At 44.3% G+C, this 15,892-nt stretch overlaps 1 protein-coding gene across 2 annotated transcripts in view; it reads right to left on the bottom strand.

Moving 5' to 3' along the window:
* The window catches only part of NAT10 (N-acetyltransferase 10), a 204,502-nt gene that overhangs the window by 155,071 nt on the left and 33,539 nt on the right, over positions 1-15,892 (bottom strand). For both annotated transcript variants that reach the window (XM_086959584.1, XM_086959585.1), the window contains exons 2-3: positions 13,039-13,166; positions 10,391-10,482 (exon numbers count right to left, since the gene is read on the bottom strand). In XM_086959584.1, the coding sequence (XP_086815710.1) occupies positions 10,391-10,482; positions 13,039-13,146 (200 nt within the window). In that variant the 5' untranslated portion in view covers positions 13,147-13,166. The remainder of the gene's footprint in view (positions 1-10,390; positions 10,483-13,038; positions 13,167-15,892) is intronic.

Below are 15,892 nucleotides of genomic sequence, written 5' to 3'. Positions count from 1 at the left end.
GACTATGGTAATGCCCTCTACCTGGGAGCAGAAAAGTCAGCCATCCAGAGACTACAATGAGTACAGAATGCAGCTGCAAGACTATTGTTCCGACCGCCTACGTTTTCTTTTGTGCCAAGGTGTTTCCATGAATTACACTGGTTAACGGTGTCAAAGCGGGTCAAATTTAAAGCGCTGTGTTATATGTTTAAAATTAAATCAGGTTTGGCCCCAAATACCTACAAGATTTGATGAAGCAGCATTGCCCGCTCTGTCCCTTGCGCTCTACTCATCAAATTTGCTTTTTTGTTCCCAAAATCAGACGGGCCCGCATGAGAGGCAGTCAAGAGCCTATTTTGGACTGACATTATGGAACGCCTTACCTGCTACTCTGTGAGCGGACACCTTTCTACGCCTTTCACAAGGGCCTGAAAACCTGGCTGGACTTAAATGAGTCTGATTTATAATCTATATCGCTTTTTCTACCTTACTCGGCGCAGGGAAACCCTTCGGGATTACTGTGCACCCTATAAATTCTAAATAAATCAATATAATAAATGAATCTATGTGCAACAAGAAGCAATTTACAACATATTTCTCCTTTTATGGCTTAGTTGGTGCTATGGACTATAGTTCACAAGCAGAATACATAGGTCTCGCTATGGATGGATACGCCTTACCATTTAGAATTAAAATTCAAACCAATAATTTGCGATGAGAATATAGGTAAACTATCTGATCTGCGTCCGCTGCTCTTCGATGCCATCGGCCCTTTTCACTGGGGCTAGTGGCAAGTTTTTTGTAGCCTTGACAGTCTCCTCATCCAAAATGGTGACGGAGCACGGCACACAGTAAGGGAGTATCTGCAGTCACGCCTTTCTCCACTCAAACAGCCCGCCAATGGCTGTGGTGGACCGGGGAGGGACTGTCAAACTCTGGCCCCCAGAAATGGTCCTTGAACTGTAAAACTAAAACTAGACCATGGTTTAAAGGCGAGCTGGCCGATATACGCAAGGTCTACAAACGGCTGGAGCGTACATGGAGGAGGGACTTCAACCCCGTCTCGAAGGATATCTATCGGGCGGCGTTTAAAAAGGTACCACAAGGCCATTCAATTGGCGCAAGCAGCATTATATGCCAATCAAATCTGCGAGAGCTATAATCAGGCGTAGAGCGTATTCTCGATACTCTCCAGCCTTAAATCTCAGCAGGCCGCTGCAGGGCCAAGCATCAAGCCCAACGAGCAGTATGAAGGCCTTGCCACCTTCTTTTATAGGAAGGTGGAAAACATCTATAGATCCTTTCCAACTACATCTATCAACCCGCAACCCGGTGCAGTCAAAGGGCTAATATCTTGTATGCCTTTCCTACAATCCCTGTAGAGAAGCTGCAAGTTCTTTGCGAGAGAATTAAATCAGGTTCCCCTGCAGATCCTCTTAAACCAGACCAATTTAGGAAAGTGCTTCCAGCAAATAGATCTTACCTGGGGCAGGTGATAAACATGTCCTACGCCACGGCTACCGTGCCCAAGGCATGGAGACAGGCCAAGGTGATACCCCTGTTCAAAACACCATCTCTGGACACGGCCAAACCAGAAAATTACCGCCCTATTTCTCTTCTACTTCGGCGGCAAAGATCATGGGGGCATATGTCAACTCCCTACTCTCAGACTTCCTGACCTTGAACAACACACTGGACCCCTCCCAGAATGGCTTTTTTCACCAGGCCACAGCGCTGAGTCTATTCTCCTGCCTGTGACAGAACACCTCTGGTCTGCACTAGATGCTGAGCAAACGTCTGCACTGATTCTTCTGGATCTCAGTGCCGCGTTTGACACAGTATCTCATGCCATTCTGCTACAATGCCTGAAGGAGGTGGGGATTACTGGTTCGGCTTTGGAGTGGCTCACCTCGTTCCTTCATGAGAGGTCGATTGTGGTAACAGTCCCTCCCAATGCCTCAGGCATACTCCCCATCAACACTATCAAAGCCCTGAAATTCACCACCACTAGCATCCTGGCCAACCTGCTTTCACTTTATGTCCCCGCATGCCAGCTCTGCTCACTAGATCAACACCTGGTGGTGGTTCCCAGGACAGGGAGAGTCCTGGCAGGAGGACGCTCCTTCTGCAGTAGGGCGGCTCGCCTTTGGAACTCGCTCCCTGTTCATATCCGGGGCCTCAACAACTACCTAGAATTCAGGAAGGCCATTAAAACACACCCGTTTCCTGCAGCGTAGCCCTTGCATCTGCTCCATCCAAACTCGTCAGTTGCTCTGCTGTCAGCGACGGGACGCCCCTTTGCTAGGTCATCCTTTGCGCTTTACAAGTAGTGGTAATATTAACATTACCTCAATTTCTTGCACCAGCACGGAGCGTGGTCAGCAGCCGAAGGGAATGGCGGCACACTAGCGTGGCTCCTTAGCCTTCGCCCAATATCCGTCACTAATACGATAACATGTGTTGTCCCAGAACCCACGAAACGTATGCCCACAGTCCCGGGGTAAATAGTAACAAAATCCGTCCCAAATCTATTCGGATCGTGCTGTGGAGCCATGCTGGAGGCCCGCGACCTAGTAATTTCGGGAGATGCAAGATGGAGACGACCTCACCAGAGTAGCATTACGGAGGAACAGCCATTTGGCCTGAGCAAGGGGCTGCCAGACTGAGCGATACAGAGGACCACGCCGGCTGACGACACCCATTGATCGAATAGACATTGAAACTGCGCCTGGGAGCTCGAGGTATAGGGGCGGTCCGGAGAGGTGGTGTAGCTGGATCTGTGAGCAGTGGATTAACTATTCTGGGGCCAGGAGCAGTAAACAAAGGTACGGCCACCCGGCCTGGCATCCATTGCCGAGGGAAATTGCCAGGATAAGCAGCGGAAGAGGGGAACAGGTGGAGGGCGAGCGTGCCTAGTGTCGCCAGAGGAACGCAGCGAGGCCTGTTGGATCCTGCATGATAGAGGAGGAGGGGAGTGCTCCACTAATCGGATCACATGGACTACATGCCCCGAGACGATAATCCACATCAGAGGACCCGGAGGGGGGCCATAATCAACTTCTCATTGACTTAACGCGTGGTGGGGTAAGTTGGCTCCCACAAGCGCAGGATCGCCCCGGTGGTAGCGGAGTCACTGAGGTGTGGGGCAGAATACAAAGAGGGCCAACAACACCCTATGGGTTACGATCTCCAACAGCCTGACGTGCACCTCAGCGGGGTAGTTAGTAGAGTAGGACTGGCCCCGGGGTCTGGAGTCTAGGTGTACAGAGGAGGCAGTGGCACGTCGCGGCCGGCACCCATCGAAGGGCAACAGTTGAGGCACCAATGCCAGACCGATTTACATATAAGTGACTGAGTAGACGGGGAAAATAGCCCACACCTATAACGGCACACCAAGCCAAAGGTGCCCACACAGGTGATAGCGCTGGGTGATAGCGCTGGGCCCCAGAAGCGGGGCCCATTAGTCAGACCCTGTATACACAATCCCTGAGACAGGCAAAGGTACCGGCTCACTGCAGGGGTGACTCTCTGCCATCCTGGTGACACTGTCGGGGTGCTGCTCGCCCCATGGTTGCCTAAAAAGAAATAAAAGAGCAATAGAGTAGCACAAATTCCTGACTGCCTCATCGCTTTGGATAAAGAGTTGCCGGCGCTATAACCCACCAAATGGTGGCACAGGATGGTATTATATTACTAAGGAAACAAGACAGGCAGCTGTAGGCAGGCGGCCCTAAGGCAGGCAGCGGGAATTACTGTGCTAGATCACCAAAGTATAAACACCATCGAATTAACCAGGAATCTGGGATGAGGAAGACCAGGAGGGAGATAATGGCATCATTGAATAGAGTCACTGAGCTAAAATCAGGTGGAAAGGGTTGTGCAGCCCCAATAGGGTGTGAGGTTTTGGGGCCAGAAGTGACCCAATGGAAATTGAGGAGACATTTTGCTAGCTCCTCGAAGCTCAGTTAGCCTTTTAATGGTGTCAGAACTGTTGTATATTGTTTGACATCAACAAAATAGTCAATCATTGTAAAAACTTAGAAAGTATAACCTTGCTAACATATGGTGATTGGGAAGTAAGGTAAAGGTACACAGTATTTCCATAATGTCAAATACTCGCGATTGTAGGCGGCAGGGGTGCAAGTTAACACTACAAACAAAGCTCGACAAATACGCCTGGACCAAAAATGTAGAGGAACAAGACACACCTAAAGCAAGTGGACAGGAGAAGCCACAATTCCGCACTAGCCAGGCTGAGTTGACACTCCAAGACATTATGGCCACCATCAACAGCATGTGATCCTGCTTGAGTTCATACTCGACACAGTAAATATTGAAATCTCTCATGTGCTAAGAGATCTCAGAAAAATAGACACTAGAGTCAAAGAAGTAGAGGACGCCACCAAAACGCTCTCCACCGGCACCTACTAACTCAAGCAACAAGTACAACAGCTAACTAAAAAACAAGACAAATTTGAGGCGCAACTGGACGGCTACTAATGGCATGCGCATTGCAATAACGTGGGCGTCCTAGGGAGCGCAAGCTCACCGTGTTCCTGGAGGGCGGCCTAAACCTGGGGTCCCTTACGACCAATAGTCGCTAGAGTCTTTAATTTCCGAGACCGGGATGCTATCCTGCAGACAGCATGCTGCGCTCCACCAGTCAAACTTGGCACAGACTTCACGATAAAAGTCCCAAAAAAAGACACAGCTTCCTGGAACTTAAAAAGCACTCCGGGACTGACACATTACGTATGCCGTGATATTACCTGCAAAACTGCGCATGGAAGCAAACAGTAAAAACTAGTTCTTCCCAACGCCAGTGGAGGCATGGGACTGGCTGGAGGGATGGTGACAAGTGTGAAACTGCGGTAAAGAAAGACATTCAGGGCCAAGATGGAATCGGACCAGACCATCCCATGAAGCAGGCGATGTAGCGTGTCGCGGAGCCGCTGATACTGGACCCGGGTGCTAGACAGACAAAGTTTTTCACCTTGCGTCCGTGGAGGTCCTACTATGGTAGATACATTACCTGACTGACTCATGCTCCCTGATGAAGTAACACAGCACAGAATGGGTAAACATATGCCACTGTATAAAGAATCACACCACTATCAGCCTTGAATTGATTGTCTGGGGAAGGGTGGGGGAGTTCTAGGCTGAACCACGGGCACCGTTCATTGTTAAAAGGGGGTGGGGCGACAGGCACTCTGCCTTGTTGGGGATTGGATAGTACGTAGCCCACTGGCAGGGCGGCATGGAGAGGGGGGGGGGGGGGGGGGGGGGGGGGAGTAAAGAGTGGAGGGTGGCAAGTTAAGGATGGGGAGGGTTTGTTTTATTCACAACAGGTTATTACACAATCCTTCCAGGATTCACTAAAATCCTACAGAGACCTGCACAGTACACGTGCCTAACTCACCACCAAGGGTCAGACCGGGGACATACCAAACAACTGCATATAGGATCGCCGGCAGAGCCTTCCTCTGCAGCAGGATGCCGTATATCATTTTTCACGTCTAACACACACCATACCCGGATACACAAAGACAGCAAACCTTTTTAAAACGTCTTTACAAATCCTCACATGGAATGTCAATTGACTTGGCGACCAACTGAAAAGGGGATTGTTGCACAATATCTGAATAGACAGGCCCCTGTGATAGTCTTACTACACGAGACATACTTGGTGGGCAATCATTGCAAAACATTGAATAGAAGGGGCTATAAGCTAGCAGTGAACACCAGATTCACTTCTGGCTCAAGAGGCACGGGCATCTTAATTCGTAAGAATCTGGTAATAATTATACAACGAACATGGGCTGGCCCCAGGGCAAGTTAGCGGTTCTAGAGGCCAGCTGGGAGGGACGATCGGTCAACGTCATGTTGGTCTATGCCCCACATCTGATCTGCAGATCAGTCCAAACGCACATGGGGAAGATCAATCTATAATTACCAGTCAGTATTTTAATCCTAGGGGGAGATCTTAATATGACACTAGTTGACAGTATGCATCGACTAACGGCACAACAACTAATTAGAACCACTGCACACCATCAGAATTTCTCAACGCCATGGGTATGATGGATATATGGCGATATTTTAATCCATGCACGCCTTCATTCACATATTTCTCGTATGCTTACAATAGCCTCTCACGAATAGACGATCTTTTAACGCACTATGCAAAAATAGGCCATTTTAGGGAACCACATAGTCTCCCGTGTGTCATATCGAATTATTATCCAGTCTGGGCTATAGTCACCCAATCACTATACCCACTGAACTACAATAACACTGAACCCCTGGCTTCTTAAAATCCTGGACAAAAAACAATAATACAATCGAAGATCTATTTTAAGGAAAACGCGGGCTCAGTAGACTCCGCGCAAATATTATGGGAGGCTTTTAAAACAGTATTGAAGGCCCAGGAATTAGCACTAAAGATCGGACACGTCAGGAACCAGAGAGACAAAATAGAACAGCTCGAGATGGTGCTCCATAATAGCGAAACATTATATACACAGGTCCCAAAACACAGCCAATAAACAAATTAAATATTAAACAACTTGAATATAAGGCCGCTATAGCAGAAGACTCGCGTCAATTATGACAGATATATCGCTGACTACCCTGTCCCCCAACAATAGAGACTCGCTGGAAGGAGACTTCACCAATGAGGAAATTTGCTCAGCAATTAGTAACATACAATCAGGGAAGGCTATGGGACCCAACTGTATCACACTATACAAATGGTATGATAACATGGGCTACAACAATAACTGAGTACATAAATATAGGTGCTATGTTGGAATGATTCTTTTAAAATAAAGAATTACATTTTGTTGCCAGCGTAGGAACACTCATTTAATTGTTTCTCCTGACACTGTCCATGAACAATTAGTAAATTAAATTAGTAGCAACTCAGGTTGCTCCAAACATACGAGAAATTTATCTTGAGAGTAACGGAGGACATGTGAATGGCCTTATATGTACTCATACACAAGACGGGCAGGCCTGCTTATTGTTGCGGGTCCTCCTGACTGATCTCTTTAAAAAATGCGGAGGCTAAAATCCTAGCAAAAATACTAGCCTCCAGACTGGCCCCTAACATCACCTTGTTCGTGCAGGCCGACCAATCCGGTTTCATGCCTGGCAGAAACAATTCTTTAAACACCCGCCAACTCCAGAAAGTATTTTGTCAGAAACATATCATCGCAGAGGATGCCGCAATACTTTCCTTAGATGCTAAAATGGCGTCTGATACAATTGACTGGCCATTTCTTTTTGAGGTGCTGCTGCGATTGGGTTTCAGACCGAAATTCATTGGATGGGTTAAGCTACTATACACAGACCTAAGGGGCCAAATCAAGGTAAATAACCACGCATCAAGAATATTTCCACTGAGGAAGGGTACAAGACAGGGTGCCTCCTGCCGCCATTGATTTTCTTGCTGATGCTTGAAACTCTAACGAAATGGATCAGGCGAGACTGATTGCTTAGAGGACTGAAATGGGCAGAGGGACAGGAGGACATGGCTGATGATATATTGCTTTATCTCGTATCACCCGCAAAATCAATACAAAGAAGTCTTAACATCTTTATAAACTTTGGCAAATACTCTGGATACGCTATCAAATGGTCCATATCAGTGGTCTATAATCCATGGGTCGTACCCAAAACTCCTCCAGGGTTGTGAGGTTAAGGTCATAACCCAGGACCCAAATCTCTTCTATATGGAAAATTTTTAGGCTCCCCTGAACAGATTGCGAAATGACATGAAACACTGGAAGACACTGACCCTCTTTCTACTGGGCCGAGCAGCCCTCCACAAAATATTGGCTCTCCCCCGCTTTTATATACCCTCCAGAACAGACCTTTTAAAGTCCCCAAGTCCTACTTCAAAACAGAAAGTGAAATCAGGACATTGCTATGGGATGGGAAGACACCCTGAATAGCCATATATAGATTAACCAGAAGCTAGTATGATGGGGAGAATTACACTCCCCGACAGGCGCCTCGACTACTGGGTATCACAACTAGTGGTTGTCAACCACTAGAGGAACCACCCCCAGCAGAACCCGCTTACCAACTTGACAAGTGACAAGGGGAGGAAGGGGTATAATGGGGCTCCATACTCACAAGCAAAGAACAGCCGTTATTTCAGCACCACTGCCCTAACCATTGTAGTATGGCGCCAGGCCAATAAAAAACGTGACTGGCAAGATATGCTGACTCTTGCGGCTTACTCCATTCCATCAATACTCAGGCTATACTATCAAGTCCCTGATTTACCTTCTCCACAGGGGTGCCCAACAGCTGTGCTGCACGTATCACTGTGGAGGGGTTCCATTATTTGGGAATATATATCACTACAGACCAAGTTTATTCCACACTAATAACCTAGATACCATAAAGGTACGTCTTTGGAGGGATGTTGAGCACTCGAGGTTTCTACTCTGATCGCTTTTGGGAAGGGCCACCTTATTCAAAATGATGGAATTGCCCTGTTTCCTATGTGCTCCACAATACGAAGTACCCGAATCTAGCTACCAATTTTCAGGCTATCGACCAAAAACTTCTCACATTATTCTGTGATTGGGACCCGCATGTATAGTTACCAAGAAACAAACAAGGGGCTGGTACAATGGATGCATTGCTCTGCCAGATATATGGATTTATTATCGAATGGCAGAGCTCACAACCATCGACCAATGGGTTCATCCTTCTGACTCGAGCCGGCCTACCGTTTGGATCGGTATGCCATGCAACCAGGAGACTATCTCAGGGCACTGTATGGAAGGGACTGTCCCACATCCTTACCCGTCCCCACAGCAGTTACTCTAGCATATTAGAATGACACACTGCAATACTTGGGCTGGTGCGGTAGGATCACTCAGGCCAGTCCCATATGGGACACTGTGCAACTGGGCACTCAACCGGGATTCCATAAGTGGGATCTAATTGGAATCGTAAGGGTGGGTGTCCTGTGGATGTGGGACGAGGCTGTCCCATTCGCAGTATGCAGGCCGATTATCAGCTTTCAGCTACTGAGGCTTATCGATACCCTCAAAAGTGTTATGCCCTATGTAAGGCACTGCCAAATGGAGTAGAACTCCCATAATCCTCCGCACTGAGGATAGATTACTAACTGGCTATATGCCCAAGAAAGCAGTTTTCCTCACATATTACAAGCTCCTTAACAACGCACCTGACACACTGTTGAGCCTAAGGGAACATAGGGAGCATGACCTTGGAAGATGACGAGTGGCCAGAGGCCCAGTCATCCCCACTGGAAGTAGCCATGTGCTCTAGATACTGTCTAGTGCAATTGAAAATTCTGTATAGCTGTTATTATACATGTACTACCCTAATGAAGCTGGGCAGAACAGCTCTATCACACTTTCTACTGAAATGCGGGTACGTTTTAGCAAACATATGGGAATACATAGACCTCACACACATGGACCAGACCTGGATGACCTTCAGGTTAATGGTGGCTAAATGTTATATTGCTCATGCTGCGAAAGTTGAACAGACGCGGGAACTGTTTGATTAGAAGCTGGATATAGACTGATGTATGTTAGCGGAAAAGGCTGGGAAATGAGAGTAGAGGCCGTCCAGCTAAATGTACTCAAATCTGGGGCAAATTACCGACCACTGGGAGGGAGAGGGGGGGCTAATGTGTGCTCCTCCTGGACATACCACATTACATTCCAGTCTAGCTCTAGCTTAGTTTCGCCAGGATGCTTTTTTAAAGAAATTATGTTACTGCTACGGCTATGCAGTCTAATTATAATCCAGGCTCACAGTTTTCTATTTTTATTGATTTTTACAGATAAATACAGAGAGAAAACAATGTTTTTCTCTTCTGTATTTATTTTTAAAGGTGAAAAAATACTGACAATTGTGCTTTTTGTGAGTGACTTTCCTTGCTGTCCTTTGTGAATTCCAGGCAAACAGCTGAGCAGGTAGGTAGCATTGGGAGGTAAAAAGCATGATGAGATTTCTTTAAAAAACGGAATATATTACCATATCTGTATTTAATGTTAATGTTTACTTGTATATTACTTTCATTTGCTGAAATGCAACAGACATCAAAGTATAAGTGCATGTTTATTAATTGAATAATTGTGGAAATATACTGTTTTACAACTCAATTTTCCCTCAAAACATAGAATAAATATCGATATATATATACCAATAAGACAGCTAAAAAGTAAATATGGATAAATACAGATGGAAATGTTGAAAAAAGAAATACCATAAAACTGGCAGCCCTAAATCTAATGCAAGTATTCAACCAATCTTGCTTTATAGTTGTTGCATACCTCGAAACGAACATTATGAAATCACCCTAATAATTGAAGTTCTTTGACATATGTAAATGCAGGGAAATAAAAACAAGTTTTACCTGCTGAAGCCCAACTCTTTCTTGTAACACCATAAAACAGTGGGTCTGGCCTTTACTGATGCTTTAGATAACATGTGATGGAGGATGACGACCTGTCAAAGTTAAAAAGTGAAGCAAAAATTAGACAATGCAAATAGATCATGAATTCATTTAAGGTGAGTGCCAAGAGATAAGGCAATGTGCATAATCATGACGACTAAGCAGCTCTCACTTTCTAATCTTGATTTATCATTGGTGATGTCAATGTACCTGCACCTTTACAATTCTCTGAATGGTCTGTAGGTGCTAGCAAAACTGAGTCTTAAAAAAGTACATGCAAACTTCTTCCTTAACTGCCGATGTATTTCCTATTTTGTCTCCAACGCCATCAGTGCATGTGCAAGTAGAGATACCCATTTCATGCACTGATATAAGGAGGGGTAATCTAGATACTATCGCATCTCGACAGACAGCGTGAATTTGGGAAATTACTGGACTCCTATGCCCGAAACGCCTAATACGTAGCTGTCAGTCACCAACTGGACTGCCGATTAGCTTCTATAAAATCATAGTTTATTAGTCTAGGGGTACTTCGCAACAGTAAAACAAATAGTTTTCACTAGCCACATCGATGACAACTGCCTGTACAAGACTTTGTATGACCTACATTGTCCTACAGGCTGGACATAAATATTTGACAAGACTCAAAACATCTTGGAGATATCCCTTTGTTTGGAATACTGTTTTCATCACATCGTTACCATTAAAATCAGCACATTTTACAAAATGGTCTAAACATTGCCCACAACGCACTGTACACAAAATAGATGCCGATCGGACTGTCAAGCTATTACTCTCAGACACCCAAGAAGCCAGAGCCATGCTAACAGAAATGCGTGTCTGGTGGTAACCCCTTAAAAGCCGACAGTGCAGCAGTGGCTAATGGGTCTGGAGCAATGGCAGACTGTCAGGATAACCAATCGTATTGTACAGATTTCCATTCCGATGAAATATATGTAAATATACAGCAGGTAGATGCTGTGAAAACTGGCATGGTTTGAGTAGCTCTGGAACAACCTTGGTTGGCTCCTCAGTAAAATATATGTCCTGTCCTCAGATGACAGATCTCACATCCTACATTCACTGAGGCAGTAAATACTTGTTGGCCCTTTGAAAATTGCTGCTAAAACCCACCTTTTTATTCAAACGTATGGTTCCACCACCATGAAAGCAATGTGTAAGACTACCCCGAATATTCAATTTATCTTGCCCTACACGGTCTCGTCTGATGCAACGTCTGTGGCTACTAATCCTCCATTATGACCATGCACAAGAAACTATCCGAGGTTACTCCACTAGGTCATTGCGATGTGGCAAGAAAGTAAGATAGTAAGAGGTAATTTAGTTAAGATTTCCTCCAGGAGGGCAACAGTTTAGTAGTGATATTTTTATATTTAAAAAACCTTGCTGTAACAATTGCCAATCTTGTTCATAAAAATTAAGAAAAAATATTCCTTTTGACCCGATTCCCGACGAGCCGGAGCGTCTGTTACTTTCACAACACAGTTGGACCTTTAATCAAGAGTCGACTTGCATATTTGGATCAATACGTGGATCATAAACTAAGGGATAATTTGTGGAATCCCTAAGGGTACAAGTGATACTGTACTTTCAAAATATCCTCTGTGCTGTCTCCATTTGTACTATGAGGGTCATTCATACTGCATTTAAAAGTTTATCGTCCTGATGATGGTCTTTGGATTAAACGTGTGAGACCGAAACGTCGACACCAAAGTCTATGTCTACTTCTACATCAAACTTTCTGTTTATTTCTAAAAGAAGTTATTCCCTTGTTCATTTACAAACTAGACTTTCTCTTATGTATTGATGGATTGATTTTACTGTTTCCTTATACTTAAGGGTTTTGTGCATTCTTTTTCAACATGAACCCTTTTATAATCTGAATCTGATTTAAAGAGATAAATAACAAGTTTCCTATAAATAATTTCTTGTGTTGCTTCTTTTTCTTTTTCTTTTTTTAACTTCATTTGTTGAATAGACCTACCATTATATTTGGTGAAATTTTCTAGGCTAGTGTGGTAGCCTTTGCAAGGTCTTAAGTTAAAATTAATTATCACAATAGTGGCTGATTGTTTTGGTCCAATAGTCTAGTAATATAGACTATACCATATTGTTTTTAAAAATAAATTCTATAAAAAAATCCCTTGCTGGAACTTTTCTTCAAACATTTAAGGATCAGCACAAATTTTTATTAACTTCTCCTAATCGTTACTGATAAAAATGTGGTACTAATAAAACTATTAAGAACTCAACTAGGCTGGATTTGACTGTAACTGGACTTTGTGGCATCAAATGTATCATATGTACATAGCTTCTTATATTAAAACAGTGCCCATTGTTTAACACAACCATCTTAGGGTGCTGCATAGATATTCCTATAATTCATCACGTTTTAACACAATATCTTACTCTCACAAATCCCCATATAAATAATGAGTAATCACGAACTCCAACACATTTTAACCATCGAAAAGATCGGAGCCTCCCATCATACCCCAGCTTTTCCTGCCCTTTTATCCGGCTAGCATTTTGTTTTTCTCAGACATTTTTCAAAAATATAAATAGGCTTTCAATTTAAGTGCCGGCACCTGATCTTTGCCACGGTCCCCCACAATGACAAACATTGTCCTCTGTCGCTCAGCCACTCCATTCTCGATCAGCACCCGGATCCGATTGTCGATCTTCTTGCGTTGCATGGTGGTTCAACAGGAAATATCTGAATTAAAAAAAAACCTAAGTATTGTTATTAAAGAATTTACGGCATCAGATGTAGCTCATCTTAACATTATCCATACCAGTATTAAAATTAATTATTGTAACTCGAGAGCATATAGCATTATAGAGGGCTAGCTTTCAACAGCAGGGACATTTTCTGCTGAGGGGGCCCAAGTGACATCAAGTAAATAAAGAGAGTAAAGCCTGAATATTCTGTCACTTGGAAAGCCCACATGATAACATCTCAGTTATTAAAAACTATCCATCTACAGTTTATGTTAGGTATGTGTACCCTGTATCATCGAAAGATATACAGGGAAGTTGTACACAAAATTACCTTACTTTATTCAGACACCTTCTCCTAACGTTATATGAAAATTGCATATTCCTCTGGTCATGCCCCCCACTTCCACTGCCCTCCCTTTTCATGTGCTCATACTACCATACCACACAATCCACTGCAGCATTCCTCATCTTCCTCCTCATCACCCAAGGCTGCCTGCTCTGCTTCTTATAAGAGTAAAGCACCTGAACTGCACTAGCAGGCTCAATGAGAGCAGTGCCTGTGCAGCTTTACATTCCCTGTTCGTGTGGCAAAGGCAATCGGCATAAGTAGAAAGTCATCAATAATAGAACACTCCCATTCGGAATACATAGACCACGAAACAGAGGTTTCTATCGAAGAACCTACTTCCTTCCATCAATACATCTTTTTAAAGCAGATTTATCAAGAAAGTCTTACTACCATAACAAAATAGTTGTGTAACGGAAGATAAACTAATAAAAGGAGAGTACGCAGTGGAAAAAGTATAAAATGTCGAGTATGATGAGGAGCTTTAAAATAGGTAGCTAGACACACTGGTGATAAAAAATATTTTGAACGATAAGACTAAAGACAAATATTGATAAATTCAACACTATAAGAAAATATACTATCGAATTTCAAGTTAATAAAAAAAAATCTTACATGCCCAAAGAGAAGACAGAATGCACTGATGCCACATACATAATGTAAAAACAAGTTTAGAAACAGCATAAACTCTACATGAGTACAAGATGTAAAAAACATCAACTGGAAAATCAGATCACACACTCAGATCACACACACACACACACACTCAGATCACACACTCAGATCACACACACACACACACTCAGATCACACACACACACACACACTCAGATCACACACACACACACTCAGATCACACACACACACACTCAGATCACACACACACACACACACACCTTTACAACCAGTAGCCATTAAACACCTTGGCAAAGTTCTCAAATGCCACCACCTAAAAGAACAACATTGTCTTTTCCCATCTTATCAAACCCTTATCCACATATTACATTTAGCTTGTCCCCAACATAACACATCACTAGCCACTGGCACCTACCTTTGCTGTGCTATTAAATCGGTACAACTTGTGTAGAAACTCAACATGGATCCAACGAACTGTTCAACTCTCACCCAGTCGGTCAAGCATTTTCTTCATGGGATAATACCTGAAAGAGCAGGCTTCATACCAATCTGGCTCAAATTGACCACATAATTCCCACAAAGGCTACCCATCTAAAAACATTACATTGTGGTCCTATCTTGTAATGATAATGGATACCAACACTTACTGATCCTCCTAATAGGCTATCCCTGCCTTTAGATCCCACAGCTCAACCAAATGTTCGGGAATTATGTACCTCATACCAGTCACAGGAAGTGCAAACATACATGGAATCACCTGTCTGCACAACCTTCAGTCATTTGCTGAATCCCACAAGCTCCATACAATCTCCGACAATCTTTAATCTATTCATGGAGATTTGCTATGCATACCGCAGCACACAGCTTTACCTGGAGACTTAATGAGCTGTAGATATCCGACACTCAATATATCTCGTCTAGATCGGCCCCTCGCGGCGGGATGCCTGACTTTCACCTTGTGGATACCTGCTGGGGCTATCACACAAGGGAATATCAGGACGGGTTCCCTAAGCAAGCGCCGGGACACCCACTGTGGGTAGCTGTGCGCTATATAAGCTCAACTACATTTACATATAAGCTCAACTACAGATCCAATTCAGACTAGGGTGACCACAATCTATCTTGAGGCCAATCCCACTAACACAGAATCAGTCCTAATAACAGGAGGCACACAGACCATCAGTGTGTGAGCCTGTATAGCTCTGTGCCCTATGCCTATTTAACTGAATAAATCGTAAAATCGTAAATCATACGTTCCTATATAGCGCCCTTTACCGTAAGGTCACAAGGCGCTTGTTTCGGGAACCCGTCCTGACTTTTCCTGCGAGATAACCCCTACTGGGCATCCCCAAGGTGAAAGCCAGGCAACCCATTGCGGTGGGGCCGTAGTGGAGCTTAAGCAAGCTATTGCCCAGAGTTGCAGAGTGTGAACCCATGATTCGTGTAGGCACCGAGGCGAGAATTATCGAGTCCGTGGACATTTTGAGCTCAAGACCCTGCCGCGTCGGGAATTGAACCCTGGTCCTGGGTCTGACCTCTGCATCCGGGTCTGCCTCCTCTAACCGGTGAGCCACACTTCTCCACTCCACTGTGCATTCTCTAGGTTTTATTATTGACTCAAAGTTGTCACTCCTACCAAAGAGGCACATACCAACACCTCAACTACATCTGCTTAAAAGAAATTCAAACTCTTACCCCCACTGCTCAACTTCAAGCTAAATAGAAACAGCAATGCCCTC

This window comes from Lissotriton vulgaris, chromosome 2_2, assembly GCF_964263255.1.
Source record: "Lissotriton vulgaris chromosome 2_2, aLisVul1.2, whole genome shotgun sequence".
NCBI lineage: Eukaryota > Metazoa > Chordata > Amphibia > Caudata > Salamandridae > Lissotriton > Lissotriton vulgaris.
Note: the sequence above shows the minus strand (reverse complement) of the source record. Positions and strands in the feature narration are given on the sequence as shown.